The sequence below is a fragment of the Podarcis tiliguerta genome (assembly GCF_965153285.1).
Source record: "Podarcis tiliguerta genome assembly, chromosome: 16".
Lineage (NCBI taxonomy): Eukaryota > Metazoa > Chordata > Lepidosauria > Squamata > Lacertidae > Podarcis > Podarcis tiliguerta.
In genome coordinates this window covers 16,244,974-16,261,015 of record NC_139549.1, presented here as the reverse complement: position 1 = coordinate 16,261,015, position 16,042 = coordinate 16,244,974, and the positions used below count along the sequence as shown (strand labels likewise).

General features: G+C 51.5%; 2 protein-coding genes across 2 annotated transcripts; both read left to right on the top strand.

Moving 5' to 3' along the window:
- Window positions 1-338: 338 nt before the first annotated feature.
- ARL2 (ARF like GTPase 2) lies at window positions 339-5,796 on the top strand. The gene is made up of 5 exons (XM_083416330.1): window positions 339-2,280; window positions 2,891-3,001; window positions 3,179-3,341; window positions 4,827-4,907; window positions 5,350-5,796. The coding sequence occupies exons 1-5, from the start codon at window positions 2,216-2,218 to the stop codon at window positions 5,482-5,484; spliced, it is 555 nt and encodes a 184-aa protein (XP_083272456.1). The 5' UTR covers window positions 339-2,215; the 3' UTR covers window positions 5,485-5,796.
- A 1,411-nt stretch (window positions 5,797-7,207) lies between these two features.
- Window positions 7,208-15,726, top strand: SNX15 (sorting nexin 15). The gene is made up of 8 exons (XM_083416329.1): window positions 7,208-7,408; window positions 8,712-8,747; window positions 9,549-9,669; window positions 10,628-10,743; window positions 11,139-11,382; window positions 13,016-13,180; window positions 14,445-14,705; window positions 15,405-15,726. The coding sequence occupies exons 1-8, from the start codon at window positions 7,310-7,312 to the stop codon at window positions 15,509-15,511; spliced, it is 1,149 nt and encodes a 382-aa protein (XP_083272455.1). The 5' UTR covers window positions 7,208-7,309; the 3' UTR covers window positions 15,512-15,726.
- Window positions 15,727-16,042: the final 316 nt, after the last annotated feature.

The window sequence follows — 16,042 nt, the reverse complement described above, 5'->3', positions numbered from 1 at the left end:
CTTCTCTTGTGCCCAACACCTGGGTCTTTTCCAGGGAGTCTTCTCCTTCATGGATCACTGCCTTGCCGTGGGGAAGGGGCTTGAATAACTCAGAGAAGCTATGAGCTATGCCATGCAGGGCCACCCAAGATGGACAGGTCACAGTGGAGAGTTTTGACCAAACGTGATCCACCTGGAGCAGGAACCGGCAAGCCAGTCCAATATCCCTGCCAAGAAAACTCCATGGACAAAGACAACAGGCTGTACACATGAGCCGCCTTCGAATTCCTGGATCCAGGACGGATTCAGTTCCTGGAATAGGCAGGCTAGCTTCCGTGCTGGATCCAGGAATTCCAAGAGGGCTCAAGCATACAGGCTACCCCTCAATGGGTTTAGGATTGCAGCATAATAAACTTTTTTAAAATGGCATCTTTCACACGAAGTAACACACGGGTTAGAGACAGAAAAAGGCTCATTTCTCTTTGCTGCTTCGTTTTGTTTGTTGGTGACGCCCAATTATATCTGGTCTAAAATCCCGCATTTCATTTGAGCTCCAAGGGGAGATTTTTAAAATGGCTTTGTATTCTCGAAAACCCGGAGATTGAGTATACAAACTAATGAAGTGCAGCTCTATATGTTCTTATTTCCGTGGAATGGAGCTTCCCCGGAAGTGCTTCTGGCCTTGTGGCTGTTTATTGGCTAGAGGAAAGATCGCTCAAGAAGCCCACATGACATCAAGACCGGCACTTGAAAACTATGCCTTCCTTAGACTTATACCAATAGACTCATACACTGCGACCAGCTTCCGGATCAACTTTTTTGCCTCAAGGGCGGAGAGTTCTCCCCAACATAGTTTTCAACATTGTTGAAAAGAAAAAGAAAAAAACTCTGCCAATTCCAACACGGATGCAGTGTCATCTTCTCCCCTCAGTGTAGGTTCAGGCGAGGGAGTAGGGGTCAGCCTGAAAGTGAGGGACTCGGTTACAACAACCATGCAATGTAGTCCTGCGCGGTGCTTCATGGATGACCGGTAGACTTACAACAGCCCTGCAGTGCAGTCCAGGTCAGAAGTGGGGTCGGGGCTGGTGTGGATTTCCAGCCAACCTCTCAACAGAAAATACCTCTCAGGTTGCAGTAAAAATAATAAACATTTTGCCATTTCGACTCCCTCGGCCCAGATCCAGCGCTCAGCCGCTGATTTGCCACGTTGCTCTTCTAAAATAGCCAGAAGCGTTTTTTTAAATACATCACATTGTTCATTCATTCCATTCATTCATTCATTCATAAAATGGTGCTTATATGCCTCTTTTTGTTATCCCGTCTTTCCTTCAGAAGGACCCTTCAGTTTAGGACCTGAATTTAGGGGGTGGGGGAAACCATGACTTTTTTCTTTCCATGGCCAGCTTTCCAAAGTGGGTGGGGGGAGACAGAGAGAGAAATTATATTGAATCCGTTTTCCGGCCCTGTATGTCAGTCTTCAAGTTACGAGTCTGTTTTTCGCCATCGACCAGGCAGCTGGTCTTCCTTTCCATTGGGCAGGATAGGGAAGGGGCGTGTCCTGGAGAATAATAAGCAATGGAGAGGGAAGTGGCGCAGCGCAGTCGGAGAATCTTCCACTATCTCGACTTCGGGTTCCCGTTTGCACGAGAAGATCAACGAATAGGGACTTTTCGCGGAATCTTAACACATGGTCTGCTCAGAAGTAACTCCTAGACCAGCAAAGTGTCCGAAGGCTGCAATGCAGTGATGCTAATATACGCACTTACCTGGGAGGACGCCCCACTGAACTCTATTGGGCTTTTCTGAGCAGACATTCATAAGTTCAAAGAAATCTCTTTCATAATCCCCGCCCAAAAGTCAAATGGAGAAGCGGACAAGTTCATTGAGCAAAAGTATTTTCTTCGGATTATTTCAAAGCGCTGTATCGAAGCGCATTGCGGGCTGGGGGTTGGATTAGGTGACTCCTTGGGTTCCTCCCGACTTTACCACTCAAACCTCTAGCAGCTGTGCTTCCTTATTGCAATACAGTATTCCTTATTCCAATAGATTAAAAAAGAAAGGAGATGGTTGGGAGAAGACCCCTCTAGGATGCCCCGCATATGGAGGTCTTGATAGAGCGGCGGTCGGAAGCCCGAATTGCACAAAAGCCTCTTTTCTGTTTGTACCTCTTTGGTCCCAAAAGCCCCCGGCATTCCTGCGTGGGCGGGGCGGCTCCTTCCGCCGGCGCGAGAGGGAGATGGGGCTGCTCAGCATCCTGAAGAAGATGAAGCAGAAGGAGCGGGAGCTGCGGCTGCTGATGCTGTATCCTTCCGCGCGGGGCAGAGGGGCGAAGGGAGAGGGGAAGCGGTGGCGGGGCGGGCGAGGGTCCACGCGGGGCTTCGCATTCCTCCGCCACCTCCTTTTGCTCGGAGGCGTTGAGCAGGGCCAGGGCTGGGGACCAGGCAGCATTTCTAAGCTGCATCCTCAGGGTCTTCTGAACCTAGGTGGCAAAGGGCGCCTCTGTGCGTGTGCAGAGTGCCTTTGCCTCTCAGAGCCCGTGGAAACCGAACCCGCGCGCCCACGCATCCCGCAGGGTATATGGCGAGAGCCAGCAGTTTCCTAGCAGACTGCATAGGAAGACGGGAAGCTGCCTTATACCCAGTCAGACCGTTGGCACATCTATCTCAGTATTGCCTACACTGGCTGGCAGCAGCGGCTCTCTAGGGTTCCAGGCCCTACCTGGAGGTGCCAGCAAGGACTGAACCTGGGGTGTTTTGCATGCAAAGCACACTCTGTCTGCCACTGAGCAGCAGGCTTTGCCCTTGCTTTGAGGTTCCCTGAAGAAACCTGAAGGGAATTGAGGGAGTGTGTGTAGCAGGCTGCCGCCTCCTCTCTTGCAATTGTGTCCCTTTAACTCACCTCCCTATGTCAGGGGCCTGGACAATGCCGGAAAGACTACGATTCTGAAGAAGTTCAATGGGGATGAGATCGACACCATCTCTCCCACGCTGGGCTTCAACATCAAGACCTTGGAGCACCGCGGGTGAGGGGCTCCATCCCATCCCCTTTCCCCATAGCTGCCAGGGTGCTGCTGTGACTGGAGGAAGGGGCTCCTCTCTGCATTCCTCCCTCCCTTTCTCCTTCATTGCTGGCCTAGAACCTCCCCCCCCCCCTTTTCCTCCACCCCTTTGTCACCTGCCTGTGGGTCTCCTCTTTGCAGGTTCAAGCTGAACATCTGGGACGTTGGGGGGCAGAAATCCCTGCGCTCCTACTGGCGGAACTACTTTGAGAGCACCGATGGCCTCATCTGGGTGGTGGACAGCGCTGACCGCCAGCGCCTAGATGACTGCAAGAGGGAACTCCAGAGCCTTCTGGTGGAGGAGGTAGGAGCCCAGGGGGGCTGGGAGTGCCTACCTGCTCTGCAGCAGAGGACAGAGTGGACCTTGAGCTCTGCCTGGCCTTGGTGCTGCAAGGGTTAACCGGGGAGGGGGATTTGATGCTGTGTGGTAGGACACTTGCTTGTCATGCAAGAGCTCTCCGCTTCAGTCTCCAGATGGAGACCCCTGCTTAAAAAGCCTGTTTGTTACTGTGTCTGATTCAAGGTGCCCAAGTTGTTATTAGGCCCCAAATATCTGAAAGGTTGCCTCCTTCCCCACAGACCCTTCCGGGTGCTGATATTGGCAGAGGGGGGTCCCATTGGTAGCTCCTCAACCCCCAGAGCCTCAGTTGGGGTGGCAGCCTGGAGGAGGGCCTTCTTTGTGGCGGCCCCTAAGCTGTGGGGAACTCCCTCCCCACAGAGGTGCGCCTGCCACCTTCATTATACAGCTTTGGAGAATGCCAAAGACACATTTCTTTACTCTGGCCTTTGACACCTGAGGTGTATATTTTTAGGATACACCTTTTTCTTACGTTTGCAATCTGCTTTAAATTGTATTTAATGTTGCGTTTTAATGTTGCGACCTGCTCAGGAATCTTAAGGTGAAGGGTAGGCCTGAGTGATACCTGGTTTTCAACATCACAATATATCACCAGCTAAACATCGGGATACTACCGATATATCACAATGTCTGAAATAAGGATGGAGCTATGGAGAAGCATTGGCTGGCTTCGCAGTTTTCCCCACATTGTGTTTTTTGCAGAACACACACACATATCATGATTCGTGATATATTGCCAGGTCAAAAGTTATGAAACCCAATATGACGATATGAACTTCAAACCGGTTTTGGACGGTATTTCGCCCAGCCCTAATGAAAGGTGATTAATAAAATAATAACAGTAAAACTCTGGAGACCCACTTCCAGTGCTTTTTTCCCCCTTAAATAATGTTTAGGGGTACTCTCATTTTCCTACTCATATTGAAATATGGCCCCTCAATGAGGCCAAACTTAGATTCACAAAATGTTTAGGAGTATGCATACCCCTGCATCCCCCCAGAAAAAAGCACTGCCCACTTCCTGTCATGGTGGGCCAATTTTCCCCAAGCCCTCCCATCAGCCCCAGTGATCACTGGGAGTTGTAGTTGAAAATGGCTGGCATAGAGTAGACGATACTGGCTAGCTGGCCCATTGGCCTGACTTGGAGTAAAGCCCCTTCCTGTGTCCCTCTTTAAATCAGCCCTTTATTCAGAATCACAAGGACCATAGCTCATGGTAGGCAATGCACAGTCTGCTTGCAGAAGGTCCCGGTACCAAGAGGACTAGAATCTTAGTTTGTTTTTAGGGTCATAGGTCAGTGGCATCTCCAAGAAGAAGCCTGGAGAGCCTCTGCCAGCCAGTGTGGACCATACTGAGCTTGGTGGACCAATCGGACGACTTGGGATAAGCTTCCCTCCTTCCTATGTCACATCTTTGTTTCTGCCTCAACAGCGCCTGGCGGGGGCCACCTTGCTCATCTTTGCCAACAAGCAGGACCTGCCTGGGGCCCTGAGCTCCAGCGCCATCCAGGAGGTGAGGATCGCTAGCAGTCCTGGTGGGAGCAGATGGGGCGGCTTTGGCTACCGGGCAAACCAAGGACGGCAGGGTGCCTCTTACGGCTTTGAGGAAGTTAATTTCAGTTCAGTTTATTTGGCCATCAGACCATAAACATTGGATATGGCATAGCATTATCTAGACCAGGCATCCCCAACCTTCGGCCCTCCAGATGTTTTGGACTACAATTCCCATCATCCCTGACCACTGGTCCTGTTAGCTAGGGATCATGGGAGTTGTAGGCCCAAACATCTGGAAGGAGCCTGCTTTACAAAGGCTGTCCTGCCCGGCCTGTAGCCTTTCTGGGTGCTACCCACCACCTCTTCAGGTGAGCCTGGTTTCAAGGCCCACTTGCAGGCTTTCCCTTTGAGCTCGCCAGATGCGTGGCCCTCACCCCCCCAATCTTTCTGCCTCTTTCCAGGCTCTCGACCTCGACAGCATCCACAGCCACCACTGGTGCATTCAAGGCTGCAGCGCCTACACTGGGGAGAACCTGCTTGTGGGTATCGATTGGCTGCTGGACGATATATCCAGCCGGATATTCACCGCGGACTGAGAGGAGGAAGGGGGGAACGGGCGCAAACACCTCCAGCTCACCTGCTTTGCGTGGCTTAATAACCTGGAACTGTTTTCCCCTGCTGGGCGTTTTAAGGGCCTTTCCTGGGCGCAGCCCTCATCGAGAAGGCTGCTCGGCTATGTTGGGCAAGAGTGGGGCGCCCCTCTTGTTTCTGTCCTAGGCCATGAGCCAGGCCCCGCCTGTGGAAGGACAATGAAGGTGTATGTTCGGGGTCTCCCCAACACCCCAGTTCTCTGTACAGGATCGTGTCATATTAAGAACATGCTAATAAAGCTGTTGTTGTGGCTCTCAGGACTGGCACATTGGATGGGTTCCTAGGCCCTGGAGCAGCCTGGCTGGTTGTCTTCGTCCCGGCATGGATGGCTGGGGATTCCTCTGCCTTGTGTGGGCAAGGAGATCTCCTCGGGCTTGTGCTGGAGGAAATCTAACTGCCGAGGTTGTCTTCTCACGGGTCGCCAGTGTGGTGCCGTCCAGACGTTCATTATTATTAATTTATTATCCAAGAAGCTCAAGATGGCAAATGCACGGTTCTCCCCAAACTCATTTAACCCGTGCAACAACCCTGTGAGGAACCTTAAATATTTCCCCCCAAATACTAAAAAACAAATGCATAATTTTGCCTCCACAAAAGGCAAAGGGCATTCCTCACAAAAATGTCAGGCAGAGCAAGAGTAGATTGGTACTAGTAGCAGTGAGCCGCCTTTTCACCCTATGGTTGCCAAATACTGTTGTGCGCTTTCCCCCCTCAACCTGAAACCACTGCTGCACCCTGGAACATTTTTTAACAACAGCAACAACAAAAACAATTGCAAACTATCAGTGCAACAGCTTACATTTTCCTGCCTACGGGCATCAGGCAAGCAAGCGTCTTCACTCTTCTCCTTTTGGGTGCAGGCTGAAAACGTTTTAATTTAGGCAAGCCTATCTCAGGTTCTCCCACCTTGCGCCCACACCCTACTCCCTATTTTAGGGGCCCATCCAGATATCTAGATGCTGACATGTTGCTTTTGATTATTTTTAAGTGTATTAAACTACTATTATTGATAATTTTAATATTTATTTATACCGTTTAGAGAGGTTTACTATGAGTGGTATATGACATTTTGTTAAATAGCAAGTAAATAAAAATAAGGGAGTAAATGACAGGGCAGGAACAAGGGAGATGAATGTGAGGAGGGAGGGATGGTCTGGAAATCCAGGGGAATGACAAAAAAGGCAAAGGAAAGAATAGGGGAGTGGGGGACGGACGGACACACACCTCTGCTAGCCCATATTTCATTGATGAGGAAGAAAAGGTATTTTTAATATTCAGATTTTTGCAGGAAAAAAATCCCCACTCCTCTATTTCTCATTAAAGAAGCAATCTAAGCAACCTATTTCTCATTAAAGAAGCAACCTCCTTAAACTTCAGGCGCCCCAGCCTCCTGAAAACGTGGTCCCCTTGGAAAGACAGATGGAGCTTTCTTCTCGCCGGATTGACTGCCCACTCCAGGCTTACTATGCAAAACGTGTCCAGCATAAACTCCGCAGGCCCAGTGAGCCCCACCCTATTCTGCTCCCTTAGCCTTGCAGCAGGACGCAATGCGCGTCAGGCACTTTGCAGAGGAGCCCTGACGCGTGCTCCCTGGGCTTGCACTTGGAAGACGCTCCCTCGTCCCTGGAGTATTAGGCAATGGGAGCGGCCAACTGTCCGCGCATGCGCACTACAGGGAGAGTCCGGGCGCCAGAGGGAAAGGAGGGCAGGAGCCGCCCAGCCCGGCGGTCCTGGATTTAAAGGGGCCGCAGCGCCCGGAGGGGCGGCAGGATGTCCCGCCGGGTGAAGGAGGAGTACCAGCGGCACTACACGGTGACCGAGCACCGCAGCCACCCCAAGGGCTACACCGAGTACAAAGTGACTGCCAAGGTGAGGAAGGGGCTGCTGCAGAGAGGGGGGGGGACCCCGTACCTGGGGAGCCGCCTAGATGCTCACCTGGAGGGATTTGAAGCCGCTGCACCTGTTCGCTGGACGTCGAGCCTCTGTGCATGTGCAGAGTGGAAGCTCAGAGCAGGCTCGGGCAAAGGGGCGGTGGCTTCCAGCTTAGGGTGGGCTTCCTTTCCTTGCAGAGGCTTCTGGTTCTCCCCTCTTGCTTTTACCTGGAAGTAAACCCAGCTGAGCTCAGTGGGGCTTACGTCCGAGTAGACACACAGGAAGGGCCGTAGCGCGGTGAAAAAGCGGCCGCCTTGCAAGCAGAGCATCCCAGGTTCGAGCTGCAGGGGCAGCTCCAGGTAGGTCTGGGAGAGAGCCCTGCCTGCTGGCCTGAAATCCCAAAGAGCTGCTGCTGCTGCTGCCAGTCAGCGTCGGCAGTACTGAGTTGGTCTGACCTGGTATAAGGTAGCACTATTGCAGGCTACATGGCTGCAATCCTGCATGCATCCCTGTAAGTTTCATTGAACTCTTGAGTACACCCCGGTAGGATAACAGCTCCCATCCTCTCTCCTTAACCTGGAAATAATAAGGACCGCCTTCTGGCCCAGAGTGGGCCTCAGCTCTGGCATTTGTGCCCACACCCTGCTCTCTGCTCCGCCCTTGGGGGTTCAGCTGTGTCTCAGGAATGGCAGAGAGCTTTGGATACTGGAGACCCTTAAAACAGGGGTAGGGGGAGTCTGTTGGGAGAACCTGAGAAGAGCTTTCTGGATCAGGCCACGGTGGGCCCATCTGGCCAGCATCCTGTTCTCACAGTGGCCAACCAGTTGCCCCAGAGAGAAACCTGCAAGCAGGATTCGAGCCTCTTATTCCTTGACTGCTAAGCTTACTCAGGAGTCTTTGGTGAGGTACCTTATCAGAAGCTTTTCGAAAGCCCCAAATACACTATGTCAAATACAGATGAATCAAGATGCTTGTTGTCCCTCTCAAAGAACTCCCAATAGGTGCGTGAAACAGGGTCTTACTCTGGCGAAAGCCATGCTGGCTCTGCTTCAGCGAGGCTTTTTCTTCCCTATATGCCTGGTTGGTTTAAAATATTTTCTGCCTGTTTTTTGGAGACCATAGAGATCGCAGTGCACACTCCACCCCAAGGAAGATGCCCCAAGGAAACCCCACCTTCCTTGGTGCAGGAGGAAAAGAACGTGCCCCCTCCAACACACACACACACACACACACACACACACCTTGCTGGCTGAAAATTCCTTGCTCATGCTCAAAATCTCACTTTTTGTCCCCTTTCCAGTTTGTCTCAAAGGTGAACCCAGAAGATGTCAAGGAGGTAGGTCCTTGCTGGGTGACCCAGGTGGGGTGGGAGTGTGGGCCTTGCCAGCCGCTTCAGAAATGTTATCCATTTTGTTTCTACCCTGTCATGCCTCCAAGGAGCTCAAGACAGTTTCATAAAGCAGGTGGTACCCGGGGGCAATGGGATTACCTAGGGTGCTGCTAAGAGGCTGGAGTGCTGGTGGTACACATACCGGTATCTCCCAGACTTGGGTCATGTTCCTCGGTTCTGTTGAGTTAATTAAACGAAAGTGATGTTTAACCGGATTTCGAACAAATGTGAATTAACAGTTGCCATTTGGGATTTTGTCCTCAGTGGGTCATGCAAAGTGCTATTCTGAGCAGTGCTTTCTGATGGATAGGGTAGCGAGCACCGGGGAGGAGTTTGTGGGGCCCATAAGGTTTGGGAACTAATGGTGTGAAGAAGAAGAGTTTGGATTTGATATCCCGCTTTATCACTGCCCTAAGGAGTCTCAAAGCGGCTAACAATCTCCTTTCCCTTCCTCCCCCACAACAAACACTCTGTGAGGTGAGTCGGGCTGAGAGACGTCAGAGAAGTGTGACTGGCCCAAGGTCACCCAGCAGCTGCATGTGGAGGAGCGGGGAATCGAACCCGGTTCCCCAGATTACGAGTCTACCGCTCCTAGCCACTACACCACACTGGCTCTCTGTGGGCAGTACTGTGTGGGCAGTATTTAGCTGCAGTAGGTGGGCCATTGGTCTGACTCTGAGGCAGCTTTGTAGATCTTCCACAGGAGAAAGGGCACTCCAAGCACGGTCCTCATGCCTCTTCCTACAGATCGTGGTCTGGAAACGGTACAGTGACTTCAAGAAGCTGCACGGGGACCTGGCGTACACGCATCGCAACCTCTTCCGTCGACTGGAGGATTTTCCCCCCTTCCCCAAGGCTCACGTCTTTGGTGAGGGTCTCCGGCTGGGTGGGAGATGGGCAGCTGCTGGGTCGAGCCAAAAGGAGGGGGGCCACATCTGATCTGACATCCCGTCCCCATAGGGGCAGCCAGACACCCCTTCTGGGAAGCCGCTGAGCAGGAACTGAGCAAAACATGGAATTGGAAACATGGAATTGGAAGGGACCCACCCCCCTGTCATCTTGTCCAACCCCCTGCAATGCAGGAATCCCAGCTAAAGAATCTCTGACAAATGGCTGCCCGACCTCACTTTAAAAACCTCCACTGAAGGAGAACTCACCACCTTCTGAGGGTGTCCGTTCCACTGTCAAAACAGCTCCTATCCTCGGAAAGTTCTTCCTAATGTTTAATTTAGCCGGGGTCTCCTTTTTTCTTGCCATTTTAATCCATTGGTTCGGGTCCTCCGCTCTGGAGAAGCAGAAAAAACGCTTGCTCCATCTTCCATGTGCCAGCCCTTCAGATATTTGAAGGTGACTAAATGGCTGTAACATGGAAGCTTTCTTCCTGCTGCTCCAGAGGCTAAAATAATAATGATGAGGATAATAATAAATTACTTGTACTTTATGTTTCTGACTGGGTTGCCCCAGTCTAGGACCTGAACTTGTGATTCCCAGTAATCTTCTTTTAAAAACCATTTAAATTGGGGGGGGGGGGGCAATCACAATATCTTGTGGTAGCAAATTTCACAGCTAAACTATGTGAAGGTGTGCCTCATGTTGTCTGCCCCAAATCTCCCATCGTTCAGCCCCACCAGATTCCATTTTTGAGGCTCTGCAGCTGAAAGCTTTGGGTTCTGGTGAATTTTTGCTAGGCCGGAAAAACGGAGGCCTCTTGTGCATTGCTTCAGGGTCGTTGTCGCTAGTACACAAGAGCAGAGCAGTGTGTGTGTGTGTGTGTGTTCTCTGATCCCCTCACACACAAGATTTGAATCTGTTCCTCTTCTTTGCAGGCCGATTTGAGCCTGAGGTGATTGAGGAGCGGCGGAAAGCGGCTGAGGTCATGCTACGCTTCACTGTGGACATCCCAGCCTTGAACAACAGCCCTCAGCTGAAGGAGTTCTTTCGGGTATTTTTGGCTGGGCAGGTTTTATTTATTTATTGCATCTATTTATTTATATCCCACCTTTTCCCCCCAAGGTGCTTCAGGTTGGTGGCCATCTCTGCCTCCTGTGGGAGGGAGTTCCGTAGTTTAACTCTGTGCTGTGTGAATAAGGAAACACATAGTTAATGGGCCCACCAAGACACCCCCACAGCAATTTCCAAGTGGTCTCCCTGCCCACTGCCACTACCACTCAAAAAATGCTAAAGCCATCTTTGGAGTTGTGTTCCTGGGTCCCTCCTTGGTTGCAAAAGTGGCACTGGGTCCTTGCCTGAAGTTTTGCCCTGGTCCTCAAATAAAGGAACCCCTGCCCCCTGCCCAACCGACAATTGGACCCACTCTCTGCTGCTTCTGTCTTGCAGAGTGGGGAGGGGAGGAGACCTCTGGAGACCCGCGACCTGCCCTCTCTGCCTCCCCCTCTGATCCCAGTGCCGCCATCCTCGGAAGGAGTGGAGCCAGCGGAGGATGCTCTGGGATCTGTGGATGAGCAGGTGCTCCTGGACTCCAAACAGGGGGGCCTGGATTTGGAGCAGCAGAACCCTGATGTTGCTCCGGAGGCAGCAAGTGAGGAGTGTGGTGCCCTGCAGCCCCGAACGGAGGAGGAAGGTACAGCCTTCTAGAGCTTCGGACGTAAAACGAGACAAGTTGTGGATCTGGTTTGCGTTTTGTTTTCCTCATGGAGAGAAAGGCACTCTGCACATGCTCAGGCGCGGTATTTAATTTTTCTCCTTACTTGAACAGAGACCATGATAAGGGTATTTTTGGAGAGAAGAGATGGGTAGGACAACTAGGAGACATTTCTTCTTTTCCTGTTCCTTCTCCCTCTCCTCACCCGTAGAGGGAGCAGTGGGAGCCCTTGCAATGATGGGATTCGAACCGCCGACCTTCTGATCGGCAAGTCCTAGGCCACCCGCATCCCATGGTACCACTGTAGTGAGAGACAAAAGAACGCAGCAAGCCTTAACAATGGTGTTGCTCCAAACTGGGCTCCTCCTCCCTCCTCCCTAGCAACAGCATCTCCCTTTACGGTGTCCACTTGTGGTCAAACGTCTTTGATTCCTTTGTCCCTGCACTCTTAACGAACCCTGACGAGTTCTGGGAGAAGGGAAATCAGAAATACCCTCCGATGACAACGCGTCACCTGGCTGTTGTTGTTGTTCTTCGTGACCCCATGGACCAGAGCACGCCAGGCACTCCTGTCTTCCACTGCCACCCGCAGTTTGGTCAGATTCATGTTTGTAGCTTCGAGAACACTGTCTAACCATCTCGTCCTCTGTCGTCCCCTTCTCCTTGTGCCCTCCATCTTTCCCAACATCGATTCCCACCCCCCTTCTTCTAGCCCTTCCCAACTCTTCTGTTCATCTGAGCTGTGACTTTCCTCAAATCCCTGCTATAAATCAATGCTACAGCCCTCTTCTCCTGCAGCGTCATAAAGGGGGTGGGGGGGGGAATGATCCATCTCGCCCTCTTGAGTCCATTCCCTGATGATACCCAGCTGAGCCAGATTTGTGGCCAGTCCTAGATCAGGACATCCTGGCCCCAGCTGTCCACACTCTAGTGACCTCCTGCCTGGACTGCTGTAATGCAGCCGATATGGGAATTATCTCAGCAGTTTCCAGATTGGATGTGAGCCGCTGCAGGCTGTACCTTTTATGGTGTTCACCTGCCAAAGGAAGCCTCTGCTAAGGCTAAGCTTGTAAGGACTCATGAAGGTGAGTCGTTACAATGACGCGGGGGGGGGGGCTTGTGCCTCTTGGAACTGAATAGGAGGGGAAACAATCTGACCTTTGACTGGCGCACTTTCTCTGCACCTGTGGAAGATCCTAAAGGCCCTGGGCACGTCCAGAGTGCGCCATTCCTTCCGCCAGTCTGGCCAGGACCACCTCTGTAGCCCATTTGAGTCCGAGTGCTGATTGGGCCATTGCAAAGCCTTGTCACTAGGCCATGGGTAGGCAAACTAAGGCCCGGGGCCTGGATCCGGCCCAATCACCTTCTAAATCAGGAATCAGTGTGTTTTTACATGAGTAGAATGTGTCCTTTTATTTAAAATGCATCTCTGGGTTATTTGTGGAGCATAGGAATTGGTTCTTTTTAAAAATATATATATAATCCAGCCCCCCACAAGGTCTGAGGGACAGGGGACCAGCCCCCTGCTGAAAACGTTTGCTGACCCCTGCTCTAGGCGTTTTCTGGGTTGAGGCTTATCGATGTCTTGCACTGATCAGTGTCCCCTCCACAGGGAGGCCCTCCTCACCCGAGAAGTGTGGCGACGAGGCCTTGGATGCTCTCTTTGCCTTTGGCGGCGACGAAGAGGAGGAGGAAGGCGAGAAGGGTCTGGGGTCGCCCTCCCGCGGCCCCTTGTCGCTCCAGGAGTTAGCCCTGTTTGATCCCTTCTCAAAGGAAGGTAGGTGGGCTCAAACGCCAAGTGGCGGGGAGGGGGGGCCCCTGGACCATGTAGGATATAGGTAGCCAAGTTGCAGGGTCCCTCCCCACTTCTGAACACTGACCGGTTCCAGGAAGATGAACAGCAAGCTGAATTGCATTGCTGGGATTTTACTTTTAGTTTTTCTGTACTGTTGCCACGATGCTTGGCAGTGGAAAGTATTCTGGATGGAGCAAGCATATGGCTTGCAGGGTACATCTTAGGGGCCAAATCCTCCTCCTTGGTTTGCTAGCTATGGCCGTTCCTGGTCAAGGATAGCCTGACCACTGTAGTCTGTGAAGCTGGACTACTGCAATGTGCTTTGTGTGGGGCTGCCCTTGGGCCTAGTTCAAACGCTCCAGCTGGTGCAGAATGCAGCAACTAGACTGCTGATGGGAGCATCTGACCAAGAACATGTGACAGCCTTGTTAAAACAGCTGAGCCAGGTTCAAGGCCCTTTTATTAATTTACAAAACAACTTTGGTCCAGGGTATTTCACTTTGACCACTGAGGTCATCTGCAGGAAAGTCGCTGGTCATTCCCAGAGCTGCCAAGGCTCATTTGACAACAAGAAGAACCTGAAGCCTTCAGTGTTGTTGGCCTGGTCCTGTGGAACTCTCTGCCACTAGAGATTCAGCAGGTGCCTTTTGTGCCAACTTTTAAATGCCTGCTGGAGACTTTTCTATTCCGCCATATCTGTGTAGGCAATTAAAAGTGCATCTTTCTGCAATGGTTCATTGAGGTCTGTTTTTAACTTTTTAATAGTTTCATTGTATGGTTTTGTTTTTATTGCCATACGCTGTTGTAATTTTTTCTTTGTTTAAAAAACTGCAGTGGTGTGCAAATACAGTGGTGCCCCGCAAGACGAATGCCTCGCAAGACGGAAAACCCGCTAGACGAAAGGGTTTTCCATTTTTCAATGCGCTTCGCAGGACGAATTTCTCTATGGGCTTGCTTCGCAAGACGAAAATGTCTTGCGATTCTTGCAATTTTTTTTTGCTCCCCAACCCCTTTTTCTAAGACACTAAGCTGCTAATAGCCTTTTAGCAGCTAATCCGCTAATCCCTTAAGCCTTTAATAGCCGCTAATAACCGCTAAACGCGCTAATCCGCTGATAGGGTTGCTTCGCAAGACGAAAAAACCGCTAGACGAAGAGACTCGCGGAATGCATTCTTTTCGTCTTGCGAGGCACCACTGTATTTTTGTAAGTTAATAGATAAATACCATTTTCCTTTGTTCTGTCCAGACCCCGGGGCAGCCAGCCTCTCCCACGAGGAAGAGCTGGCCGCTCTCGCTGCCTCAGGACATGGACCAGCGCTTTCTGCCCCCAGTGCAGGAGCGGGCCAGGTAGCCCAGGAGGGAGCTGCTGCATCGGACCCAGGCAGTTACCTGCCGTTGGCCACAGAGCGCATCAGGCAGGCCTTGGAGAGTGAAGCTGCCAAGGACTACAAGGCGGCTTTCTGTGGCTACCGCAGCGGTGTTGACCTCTTGCTGCAGGGACTGCAAGGTAACGGGCGATGCCTGGTCCCCAAACTATATTCCAGCGGGCACCTCCCCATGTGGAGGGCCTGGGAATTGGTCTCCGAGAGTCAGAGCCACAAGTCCATGTGGCTTCTAGGAAGTTAGCCCGTTTCAACTCACTGAGGCTTGCTTCCAAGTAAACGTGGCTGTAAACTTTGCCTTTTCGAGGGCTCTGAGGGGATCCTGCCCCCCTCACTTTAATCTCCTTTATTTATTTATTTCAAAAGATTTATATACTGGTTGATTGCAAGAAGAAACCTCAAAAATGCGGGGGGGGGAGAGAGAGAGAGAATGGTTTCATAATTTTTGACCTGCCAATTTATCGTGAATCACGTGTGGGCACGCGATGCAAATATCACAATGCGGTAAAAAACACCCAATGCCTCTACATAGCTCCAACCTTATTTCAGACATCGTGATATATTGGTATATTGCGATGCTTAGCCAGTGATATATCGCGATGATGAAAACCAGATGTCGCCCAGCCCTAGCCATAACTGCCTGCTAAAGGCATGAGTTCCAGAGGTCTACTTAATTTCATCTGTCCTGTTACTCGTCTTTGTTGGACTTTGGGCCTTCTGCATGCAAGGCAGATTGCTCTAACTGCTAAGCCACTGCCCTCCCACCCTTTTGTTGCCAGGAGGGTTGTAGCCATCAGCCAAGACCTGCTCCTCCCTTCTTTCAGGGGACCCTGACGCAGCTCGCAGGGAGGCCGTGAAGAAGAAGACAGCAGAGTACCTCCAGAGGGCCGAGGAAATCTTCCAGCTGCACCTGAAGCATCTACAGCTGTGAGTGGGGCTTCCAAACCCCGCACTCCACCCGCAGTGGCCGTGCGTCAGCTTGGGAGCAGAATGGCCATTTGCTTCCTCGCTGACCCACAGCCTCACTCTGGCACAAGCTGCCCGGAACAGATCCAGCCCCTTGACTTCACCCGAACCCTGCCTCACTTTTGTTGGGAACTCAGGCCGCTCTGTAAAAACAATACATGTTTGTAAATCTCCTTTCCACCCGTGTGTCTTGGTTTATTCTCACTGCGCCTGGATGACCGTAGAACCTGCTGGATCAGGCCGAGGGCCTCCCTTGTCAGTCATTCTTTTCTCAGAGTGGCCAACCTGGCGCCTCTTCTAGGAAACCTCCATCAAACTCAGGAACTGCATGTGTCAGTTTGGGGGAAAAGAGAAAACAACCCATGCAGGCAGCAGCTTATAAATTACAGCAATAAGATTTGTTCCAACAAAATTTGATCCCTCGGGAGCTTTCCACATTTTAAAACTTGCTTCTCAATGAATAAAACTTTTCCTTGTCATTTTCACAGGGAGAGTC

Coding starts and splice junctions, on each gene's coding strand:
- ARL2 (XM_083416330.1), top strand. CDS start 2,216: ATGGGGCTGCTCAGCATCCTGAAGAAGATGAAGCAGAAGGAGCGGGAG. Junction 2,281..2,890: donor GAGCTGCGGCTGCTGATGCT/GTATCCTTCCGC, acceptor TCCCTATGTCAG/GGGCCTGGACAATGCCGGAA. Junction 4,908..5,349: donor GCTCCAGCGCCATCCAGGAG/GTGAGGATCGCT, acceptor GCCTCTTTCCAG/GCTCTCGACCTCGACAGCAT.
- SNX15 (XM_083416329.1), top strand. CDS start 7,310: ATGTCCCGCCGGGTGAAGGAGGAGTACCAGCGGCACTACACGGTGACC. Junction 11,383..13,015: donor GCCCCGAACGGAGGAGGAAG/GTACAGCCTTCT, acceptor TCCCCTCCACAG/GGAGGCCCTCCTCACCCGAG. Junction 13,181..14,444: donor TGATCCCTTCTCAAAGGAAG/GTAGGTGGGCTC, acceptor TGTTCTGTCCAG/ACCCCGGGGCAGCCAGCCTC.